The sequence below is a fragment of the Amaranthus tricolor genome, chromosome 1, assembly GCF_026212465.1.
Source record: "Amaranthus tricolor cultivar Red isolate AtriRed21 chromosome 1, ASM2621246v1, whole genome shotgun sequence".
NCBI classification, from domain to species: Eukaryota; Viridiplantae; Streptophyta; class Magnoliopsida; order Caryophyllales; family Amaranthaceae; genus Amaranthus; species Amaranthus tricolor.
The window spans coordinates 10113761-10125735 of NC_080047.1; the positions used below are offsets into that span (position 1 = coordinate 10113761).

The 11975-nt window shown below is 33.1% G+C and overlaps 1 protein-coding gene across 1 annotated transcript; it reads left to right on the forward strand.

Annotated features, from left to right (window-relative positions):
- The first annotated feature begins 893 nt into the window (after positions 1–893).
- On the forward strand, positions 894–1865 carry LOC130825360 (uncharacterized). Its single transcript, XM_057690574.1, has one exon. The coding sequence runs from the start codon at positions 894–896 to the stop codon at positions 1863–1865; it is 972 nt and encodes a 323-aa protein (XP_057546557.1).
- The last annotated feature ends 10110 nt before the right edge of the window (positions 1866–11975 follow it).

The window sequence follows — 11975 nt, forward strand, 5'->3', positions numbered from 1 at the left end:
ATTTATGCAATATTAGCTTATATTTTTTTCTTTTCCTAATTATTTTAGATAAATTAGGACCACTGAGTATCACATGAGTATTACTGTAGTTCACTACTTCTATAATAAGTCATAAATAATGATAATAGTATATACGATTGGTTTTTTTTTTTTTTTTTTCAAAAAAGTATCAACATTTTCATGAGAATTTAATTTATTTTCCAAGTATTCATCCGTCTTCTAAGTTTGATATATATTCTTTTTGATCTTTTATGTTTTTCCACTATGGGTTTTTCACACAAATTAAAAAAATAGAGTCTTTGGTTGAAGTGGGTATTATTTTAATCAGATAATAATATGAAATAATGATTGTATTGAAACTATGAAAGAAAATAAATTTAAACAAAAGTAAAATTATAAAAAAAATTGATTTTATTAATGTAATAATGAGGGGAGAGAACTGTACAAGGAGGAAAAGTAACCAACTTTCTAAACTTTTCAAATTGGAAAAGTTTAGAGGGTTATTCTAAAAAAATGATGGAAATTAATCCATCCTACAAAAATTAATACAACCATACATGAACATTCCAAACTCCTTACATTGGCCAATTTACAAATACATGGATTAAAAAGTTAATGGAGACTAATCATAGATTACAAGTATAATCTGAAAAAATGACCTTACAAATTCCAGATCAGCTTATATAAGCTGCTATACAGTACACCAAACATATTAGTTCAAAAATCCTTAACTGTCTACAAAATCTTGAATCATCTTCAAGAACAATAACCACAAAACAACCTTATCAGTTTAAAAAAAAATCGGTGCATCATTTCCTTCCAATGGCTTCAGGAAGTAAGGATGAGGAACAGGGGGCATAGTACTTTGGATCAAATGCATATGATCCAGAGTCATGTTCAGAATCAGAAGAAAAACACAGAACATTGAGGAACAACAGCCACAGCAACAAGATCATCATAAGCCAAGGCTCAGCAATGAGTTAAGGCATTTTATTTTTCAAGAAATGTTGTCACTAAAAGTTAGTGACTCACTTCCTCATGGCACATTTAAAAGGATTGCTCAAAAATACGGATATCATCATAGAACCATAAGAAATATATGGAAACAAGCAATTCAAACCAAAGAAGCAAACAAGCCATACGTTGTAGAATCGAAATACAAAAACTGTGGAAGAAAAAGAGTGGTGGTACCACCAAACATACTTGAGACTAAACCAATGGGCTATCGTACGTGCATTAGAGATTTGGCAACATGTTTAGACTTGGCATCGTCAACGGTTTGGAGGTTGATAAAAAGAGGCGAGATAAATCCATTACACCCCGTTTTAACCGACGCCAGCAAAATAAGAAAGGTGGAGTGGATTTTGGGCCTTATCCAAGATGACACCATTCAAAGACATCCAATTTACAAAGCCATGTACGATTTTATTCACATAGACGAGAAGTGGTTCTATTTAACCAAAAAAACGCAAAGAGTCTATCTAGCACACAAAGAAAAGATCCTGTATAGGGCAGCGAAGTCATCAAAATTTATACCTAAGGCTATGTTCTTAGGGGCAGTTGCAAAGACTAGATGGAATCGATATGGCCAACATACATTTGATGGGAAAATTAGAATTTTCCCTTCCATAAATAGGGTGGCAGCACAAAGAGACTTAAAAAATCGACCAAGGGGTTCAATAGAGATTAAACCAACCGAGTCAGTTACTCAAGAGGTGTATATGAGTATGCTTATACAACAACTCATTCCAGCTATACTAAGAAAGTGGCCAAGTGATGGTCCTTCCATAATTTTTATTCAACAAGATAATGCAAGGGTTCATATCACAAATGATGATCCGATTTGCCAACAACACAATAGGTAAGGTGGTTTAACATTCATTCTTACACAACAACCTCCAAACAGTCCGGATTGTAACATTCTTGATTTGGGTTTTTTTATGAGCATACAATCACTAATGCATAAAAAGATGCCCAAAAGCATGACAAAATTAATAACAGCAGTTGAAGATGCATTCGGAGAGTTACATCCAAAGACCTTAACTAATGTGTGGATCTCATTTCAACACCATTTAAATGAGATTCTAAAGATTACGGGGTGTAATGACTACATACAACCACACTTTGGAAAGAAGGTACAAGCAGACAGTGGCAGGTTAAGGATTCAAGTAAGAATGCCAACACAATTGGTTAGAGAAGCTGTTGCTTTTCTTAAAACCCAAACAGAGATCGACAACAAACACAAACACTAACAGAGAATGAGGATGTTGCACAAACTTCACAGATCATTCATGAAGCATATGATGAAGCAATTAAAGAAACTCGAGGATGATAAACTTCACAGCCCCTCAGTTTATTTTGTTTAAATCATCACAAAAAATGTGACTTTTAAAACTTAGGAGCAACAAAGTGTCAACCACAATCCATATTAATGATTAATGTGTATGTTTTTGCTTAGTCACTTCATTATTTTACATTATTTTAGAAAAAAGCCCCCTAATTCATCATAGAGGTTATGAATCCTCTCAGATTATAATTGTTCATCAACAAATGAAGCAACTAAAGATGCTCAAAAATCAAGTGATGTGTTTAGGTTTAACAAATGCTACTTAACCAAGTAATTAAAGTTATTTTTTCAGAATTAAGAGGTCAATAGTTCTCGACAAAATGACATCACAGGGGCTTGTATAAAAAAAAACCATGAAGAAACAGTCCCAGAACATCAACATAAACCAGAAGAACATCAACATAATTAAAAACCCAGAACATCAACATAAACCAGAAGAACATCAATAAAAGAACAGAACATCAACAAATTTTAACAAACATAAATAAAGATCAACATAAACCAATAGAAAGCAACAACACAAAAACTAACACCAAAATGTCAAGTATAATTCTAAAAAAATGAAAAACAGAACAACCTTATAATCATCAGACACATTTTTTAGGGTTTAATTTAGCCCTAGAAGCAATAACATCTTCATAAGTGTCAAGAACAACCAAATCGAGTTGATCTTCTTTCATATTAGGTGGACTTGAGGGATTTAATTCAAATGGAGAGTCAAACATCCATTCAACAATTGTTGGTGGTGATTCCTTTTCAACAGAAGGAAAAGAAGGCGGAGATTCATAATACATAGATGTAGCATCATCTTTAAGAGACTTGTGATATGCCTCAAGATCTTTTTTTGACCACCTCAAAATTTCATTTGAGTACGAATGTGAACGACCATGAAAGAAAAAAGAACAAAATTCACCATACTCACAGAGACCATCATAAAGAAACGAAGGAAATTGAAGAATCACTCTTAGATTCGTTGTTTTCCATCTCAAAAAATTAAAACTTCAATAAGGTAATGGCGGATCAAGGAATAGGGGGCATGCAATTTCAAAACATTGCCAAAAATCATAAAAAGAACCTCAAAATGTTGAGAATTAAACGATCTGTATTTTGGTCTAGTTAAATTGAACTAAAAATGATCAAGAAACAGGGGGAGAGATGTAAAGAATCGTGAAAATGGTTATTTGAGGAGAGAGAGAGAACCGTCAAAAATGGGAGGGAGAAGAGGAAAATAATTAGGGAAACAGGCCCCAAAAGATTTTTAAGATTCCAAAGCAATAAAACCGGGTACAATAAAGGGTAAGGGGGTTTTTAAGGGGTAAAAATGAATTTTTTTTTCTAAAAATTAGAAAGTATTTTAAAGTGGACAAACATATGAAACTACCTGTTATAGAAACCTTGGAAAAACATAAAAGAACGGAGAAAGTTATTTTATTTTATTTTAATTTATCCACTAAACTAAATATTTTATTTAAATTGATTTTTTAGTTATTCAAGCAAAAAAAAGTGTTAATTCATAATCAAAGACCATTAAGTATGATTTTCTTACTAATATTAGTGTGTCCAATTGAGGTTGTCTCATTAATATTTAGTATTTCTCGTTCTCCAAAAATTACTATTATGGAGTATTAAATTTCACGAAGATTAAAATATAGTAGGATCATTTAAATTGTTTGTGTATATATCAAAGGAAAACTTATCTAAAATAATCCAACACTTTTATGATTTTTATACAATAATCCCACCTATTGATTAACTATAAATAATTTATTTTTTAAAATTTTATTTTAATTTATTTTTTTTAAAAACTAAAACTTGTTATAGCAAGTTATTCGATTACCGAATTTACTCTAGGAAAATACCCTTAAAGTTGGGATTATTTATAGTTAAGCAATAAGTGAAAGTGTGATTATTATAGGAAAATTATAAAAAGGTTGGATTATTGATCTAGATAATTTTTCATATATTAAATGAACATTCGAATGTATGGATAAGAATAAAAAAGTGATAACGACATTTCTATCAAATAAAAGTGTAACAATCTCTTAGACACGTAGAATTCTATAACTCTTATCATTTTAAGGCTGTATGTTAAACCAAATTAGTGTAATAAAGAGAAAGCAAGAAAAGGGTTGGATTTGTGGCATAGTGTTATTAATCAAATCGGATATCCGTTCTATTGTGGCATAAGATAGCAGAAAAAGTGATAATAAATGGTGTGTTGTATTGTATGGTTAATGGAATGGCAGAAGAGGGAGGGACAGAGACAAGGCAAGAAAGGGAAGGTTTTGCAGGAAAAACAGCTCAGCTAGGCATACATTACACAACCTATTAGGCATTGAAAGTAGCCAGTAAGTAGTAAGGTTAAAATTTTAAGGGTAACCCTTCCTCTTCCCCTTCCCCTTACTTTGACGTGATCCTTAGACTTTGTTCTGATTAAACATACCCATCACACTTCAATTTTACCCTTACCATGTCACTCTCATCTCACTGTTACTATTTTCGGATTTGGACTACTTCACTTTGAATAAAGATAATACTTGTGTGGTTAATATTACTAATTGTGGACTTGTTCGTGTTTGGTAATGGATTATTGTTTTAGTAACTATTTCTTCCGTTTCAATCTACTTGCAATGTTTGCTTTTTTATGCACTCCTATGCATTAATTTAATTGTTAATATCCTTATTATGTATAATAAAAGTTATAAAAATTTGATATTAATAATCTTTGCAATGAGACGAATCAAACAAGATCTCACTTGACTTTATTTTAACCTATAGATTATAAACTAATCACAAATTAAAAGTTATGAATGAATAATGTCATTTTTCTAATGTTGCAACTAATTTGGAACGGAGGAATTTAATTATTAAGTTGTATGAGAAAGTGTTAACAGAAATATTCGATAAAAACTATTTATTGATTATAGATTGTTTATTTGAGTAACTGTATTTTATTTTAAGTTTAAAGTAAGTTTTTTGACAATAAATAAGTCATTATCATCATCATACCCAATGTATCCCGCTCATAGAAAACTATGATCAGGGGCTGGGGAGGAAAGAACGACGACAACTTATACCCATAAAGGAGAGTGCGGTCAAAGTTCTTTAAAGAGAGAAAAACCTGCAATTTACAAAAAGAATAAATAGAATACGTATAAATAACTAAAAATAAAGAAAAAAGTAAATAAGGAGGTAAAGAGAGATAAATAAAGGCAATGAACAATAACAAACGATGGGTAAAAGGGATAGGTTTAGTAATCTAAGACGTAAATAAGGCGCCGCCAACTGCCCCTATCCTTGGTCAGGTCTTTGGAGAGGTGAACTTCATGCATTTCACTTTTAATCTGTTCTTCCCACGTTTTCCTAGGTCATCCTCGATTTCTCTTGCCCTCCACAATGATGCATTCGATCCTTCTTACTGGGGCGTCATGTGTCTTTCTTTGCACATGCCCAAAACTATCTCAACCTGTTCTCTCGCATCTTTGCGGAGAGAGGTGCAATCCCTATCTTCACCCTGAACTCCTGGTTTCTTATCCTATCCATCATATTATTACCACACATCCACCTCCGCGTACGCATTTCTGTTACTTCCATCCTCTATTCGAAGACCTTCTTTATGGGCCAACATTCTGTCCCATACAACAACGCTGGCCTAATTGCAACGCGGTAAAATTTACTTTTTAATCTCTTCGAGAACTTTTATCAAAAAGCATCCCGGTTGCTGCTCGCCACTTAAGTCAACCCGCTTGTATACGATTAGTAACGTCTCCATTAATCTCCCCATTACTCTGAATCACCGATCTCAAATATTTGAACTTGGACGTACATGCAACAAGTTCTCCCCCTATGGTCACCTCTGGCTCCCCTATCGATTCTGTCTCATTGAAATTGCATCGCAAGTATTCTGTCTTTGTATGGCTTATGTGTAACCCCTTACCCTCCAAGGCTTCCCTCTACTCTTCCAATTTACTATTAGCCTACTCCTTGGTTTTTGTGACCAAAACTATATCGTTGGCGAAAAGCATGCACCATGGTACGGTTTCCTAGATAGATTTAGAGATTTCCTCCATGATGACCGTAAAAATGAAAGGACTTAGTGTTGATCCTTGATGTAGTCCCACTTTAATTGGGAAAGACTCATGTCTTGTATTACCTCAGTGTACCTTCGTGAAATACCTCTATTCTTGAGGCTATCCCAAACGATGCTTCGTGCTATGCTATCGTACGCTTTCTCCAGGTCAATGAACACCAGATGCAAATTCTTCTTTCGTTCCCTATATTTTTCCATCAGTCTCCTCAAAAGATGAATTTCCTCGGTGGTTGATCTTTCTGGCATGAATTCGAATTGGTTCTCTCTAATTACCGTCTCTCGTCTAATTCTTTTCTCAATCACTCTTTCCCACAATTTTATAGTGTGGCTTAGAAGTTTGATCCCTCTATAGTTCCCGCATACTTGCGCATCGCCCTTGTTTTTAAACAGTGGGATAAGTGTGCTAATCCTCCATTCTTTTGGCATCTTCCTACACCTCGAGATGACATTAAAGAGGTTAGTAAGCCACTGAATTCCCTCCTCTCCTAAACCCTTCTAGACCTCAATCGGAATGTTATCAGGTTCAATTGCCTTTGATCCCCCCATTTTTTTGAGAGCTTCTCCTATTTCCGCGTGGTAATATCAATAATTGACCCATGATCCTGTGTTCTTTGGATGTTTGAAGTTTGTCTAATTTCCTCCTTTAGACCCCTAGTCTCATTGAGCAGTTGGGAAAAATATTAATGCCATCTTATTTTGATGTCCCATTGTCTAAGGAGTACTCGTCCACCTTTATCTTTTATGAACTTCTCTATCCCTAAGTCCTTCTTCTGCCTAGATTTTGCCTTTGCCAACTTAAAAATATACTACTCCCCCTCTTTGGTATCAAGCTTTTGACAAAAGTATTCAAATGCGTGATCTTTTGCCTCCGCTACTGCTTTCTTTGCCCCCCGTTTTGCTTCTTTATACCTCTCCTTCTTATGTGTCCTATCCTCCTCCTCCGTACAAGTCATAAGCTCCTTGAATTTTCTGTTTTTGTCCTTTTTCTTCTTTTGCACTTCTTCGTTCCACCACCACGACTCATTGTACACCTTTGGTTTCCCCGTCGACACTCCTAATGTCTCCTTTGCCACCTTTCAAATGGTTTCCGCCATGGTCGCCCACATTTGATTTGCATCGTCTAATATACTTGGGTAGTTCGACTTCTTGAACTTGTTTAACAAGGTTGCGACCATATCCCCTTTAAGTCTACCCCACATGATCGTTTTGCCTGATCTTTATCTTCTTCTCGGCAATCTTTTTCCTCATACGAAACACTAGTACTAATAACCTATGTTGGGTGGGCATCTCTGTACCCAGTACGGCCTTACAGTCCAGACACAAGCTCCGATTAACCTTCCGTACTAAACAATAGTCAATTTGCGTTGTATACCCACCACTATTGTACGTAATCAAGTGTTCATCCTTCTTTCTAAAGATCGAGTTTGCTATAACCAACTCCTTTGCTAACGCAAACTCAAGCAAGATCTCTCCACTCTCGTTCCTTATACCATAACCAAACCCGCCATAAATTGAGTTATAGCTAACTGCCTCCTTACCTATGTGTCCATTGAAGTCTCCACCTATAAAAACTTTTTCATCGGTAGGGATGGTATCTATAACACTAGTGGAAAAAAACGTATCTGCTGCGTGTCATTTGCTGCGGTTTTTTATATACGCAGCAGTAAATAGGAAAAAGAATTAGAAAAAAAAAAACCAATCAAATGCTGCGATTTCTTCTTAGCCCGCAACAAATAATCCAATCAAATGCTGCGGTTTCTTCCTAGCCCGTAGCATATAATCACTTGGCCACTTAAATGCTGCGGTTTTCTTATTGCCTGCAGCATTTAATACTTTCAAAAACGTGCCTTATAACGTACTCTTCTGTTTCATGCATTAAACATAATACGTTCTTCTTCTTCAAAAAACCCGACCACAATTTCAAAAAACCCTGTTCTTCATCATCTTAGTTCTTGCTCTTCTTCATCATTCTTGCTCTTAACGTTATACCCATCTTCACGCTGCTACTGTTTTCATAAAACCCACATGAAGAATTTTCATAAAACACTCTAACGACTGCTATTGTTTCATCTTCTTCTTCACGCTGCTACTTCTTGGTTCATAAACCCACGACATATTTGTTACTTCTTTTCACTCGAAAAACCCATTAAAACCCACGACATTTTCTTGTTCACTGCTACTTCTTATTCATAAACCCACGGCTGTAACTGTTCATAAATTCGAAATTTCAGACTTTGGTCTTGTTTATCTTTAAAACCCATGAAATTAAGGTATTTTTTCTCTTTTTAATTTGTTAAGCATTTAAGTTTTGCAAGATATTCACGAAAACAATCGAAAATTAGGGCAACTGTTTGTATACTAATTTTGTTTCTCTGTTTTTCGTTGTAGATAACATAACCCACGAAATCAAGTTTATTATATTTATTTTACTAATTTTCAAGTTCATATCTTTATTGTTTAACATGTAATTTAGTGCTAAAGATATCATTTTATTTGTGAATTTTACATTATTCAAGTTTATGTTATTAGTTTGTTAAATATTTGTGTAATTTGTTAAAAATGTGATTTGTTGTTATACTTACGTCTTTAACTATTAGAATTAGAATATTATTTTATTTACAATGTAGTGCTTAATATTGAAGTACGAAGTATAGAATTAGAATATGAAGTATGTATATTTAGGGTTAAATAGGTTTGGTATAAATAAGTATATATTTTTAGGGTTAAATATGTTTGTTATAAATAAGTATATATATGTTAAAAGATGTGCATTAATTTTGTTTTGAATTAATTAAATCACACTAATTAGGATGACAAAAGATCGTTCTTGGATGTATGGAAGCATTGAATCGTCAGAATTTGTTGATGGCGTATTAGAATTTTGTAGTATTGCGGTTGAACATCAAGTTAGGACGGGGGGAGTTGGTTTTTTTTGCCCATGTGTCACTTGTGCAAATGTATCAAAGGTAGATAGTGTTGATATCCTTAGGGAGCACATACTTCGATGTGGGTTTAGGCCTCAATATCATGTTTGGGTTTGGCATGGTGAGGAGGGAGTTTACAAAGAGAAAAGTGTTGTTGAGGACGTCAATAATGTGGCTGATGTCAATGAGGATGTAGTAGATCATGTTGATGGGTATGATTAGACAGATGAAGAGAATGTGGATCGTGTTGATGAGATGATGGAGGGAGTCGAGGATGAGTTAGGAAAACGTCATCGTGTTTTTGACTTGTTGACAGAGGTTTGTTTTGCATGAAACTTTGCACACAACACTATTTGGTATATATTATTGTGTTGAAGTGGTTAGAATTGTAAATCATAGTCATATTCTTATGATCTAATATATTTCTATCCATACGCTTTTAGATACTGATATACAATGCATCTTTTCAGAGACGAAATTGTCCCCGAGATTGAGACCTTGGATAATGAGCAACATAGTCATGACACTTAAGAGGACCAAATTGTAAGATACGAGCATATGGCTGAAGACGCTCCACCACTTAACTATGATTGTGACATTGAAGACGCCCCATCAATGGATGCTCCCACTACCAGTAAAAAAAGAAAAAAGGCGAGGTCCTACAAAAAACCTCAAAAGTCACAGAACCCATGCATTTGGAACACAATGCATTGGGTTAACCCTGTGAAAAATGGCGTAGGCAAGATTTTCATATTGTACGCACGGAACGAGGTTCCAGAGGGTTTGAAGAACTCTCTATGGAATGATACTGTGGTAAGCAACTTTACTATTTTTATTCATTTAGTTTCATTTTAAAATTAATTTAATTGACACTAATAAATATAAATTTTTTTTTGTAGATTTTTTTTCATATCGTGAGCGATGAGGAAAAGAAGAATGTGTTTCTTTTAGCTGTTGCTGAAAGATTCAGAGATTTCAAATCCAAGCTAGTAACTGGCTGGATCACGAAGAAGCGTGCCCATACAACCAAAAAGGTCAAAACGGGAAATGAAGGTGGAGAGCAAGCACCTTCGAAGATGCCCTACGAAATATGGGGTCACATATCAAAGAAGGAATGGGAGGCTTTTGTTGCCAAAAAGAACAACTCCCATTGAAGTTGTAAGTATTCCATATTATATTATAGCTTTTGATTTGAATTTACTTCTTTTGATTCAATCATTAAAATAATAAATGACATTCGATTTCCATTGATAAATTAGGAAAAGCGTGGTAAAGCTTCTGAATCAACAAGCATAGCCCAAAAACGTATGATGAGGTCCAAAAAGAGTGGGTGGATGCGGGTTTATACCCCAATCAAAGTCCAGCCACGCCCCCATCTACGACTACCTCCGCATTCGTGAATACTGCTGCTGGAGATCGGGTGCGGGATTGGTATTGCGGACTTTATTCCCGAGATGCAAGTGGCAAATTTACAATCACTGATCCGGGAACGAAGAAGGTTGCTGATGCTGTGGTGAGTTTTGAAATTATTAAGTATATTCTTGATTTGTTTTGTATTTTTTGGCTTTGATCTACTTATACTAATTGTTATATATGTCACTTTTTATTTGAACAGATGGGCTGGAAGGAAAAAGAAGCTACGGGGGAGTTCACCCCAAGAGGCAATATTGACGTCAAAGCATACATTAACTTCTTTGACTAATTCCCTTGCATCTAAACACACGTTCATTTTAGCTCCATATGTGGAGAAGTAAGTTTTATTTTTGAAATTGAACTTATCTTTTGATTTTTAAGTTCACATAATCTCTAATTTGTTGATTTTAAATTTGCGTTTGTATTTTGCATTTGATACTTTTGGTCATTTGTCCTTTAACGAACATTGTGCACGTCTTCGACCTATTAAAAAAACCTCAAAGCCCACCTCGCAACAAAAAATTCAAAGCGTTGTTGAATGCGTACGTAATATTAATTAGTTTACCAATTTAATTTAATTAAGTGTTTTATATATATATATATATATATATATATATATATATATATATATATATATACATATATATATATATATATACATGTATATATATATATATACATATATATATATATATATATATATATATACATATATATATATATATATATATATACATATATATATATATACATATATATATATATATATATACACATATATATATATATATATATATATATACATATATATATATATATATACATATATATATATATATATACATATATATATATATATATATATATATATATATATATATATATATATATATATATATATATATATATATACATATATATATATATATATATATATATATATATATACATATATATATATATATATATATACATATATATATATATATATATATATATATATATATATATATATATATATATATATATATATATATATATATATATATACATATATATATATATATATATACATATATATATATATATATATATATATATATATATATATATATATATATAGTATTACTTTTCCCATGTGTTTCAGCACAATGAAAAAAGTGCTAGGACAAATGAGATCTATATCCAGAGCCACATTTCC

What these genes read in the sequence shown, in the direction of transcription:
- LOC130825360 (XM_057690574.1), top strand. Translation starts at nt 894, where the DNA reads ATGTTCAGAATCAGAAGAAAAACACAGAACATTGAGGAACAACAGCCA.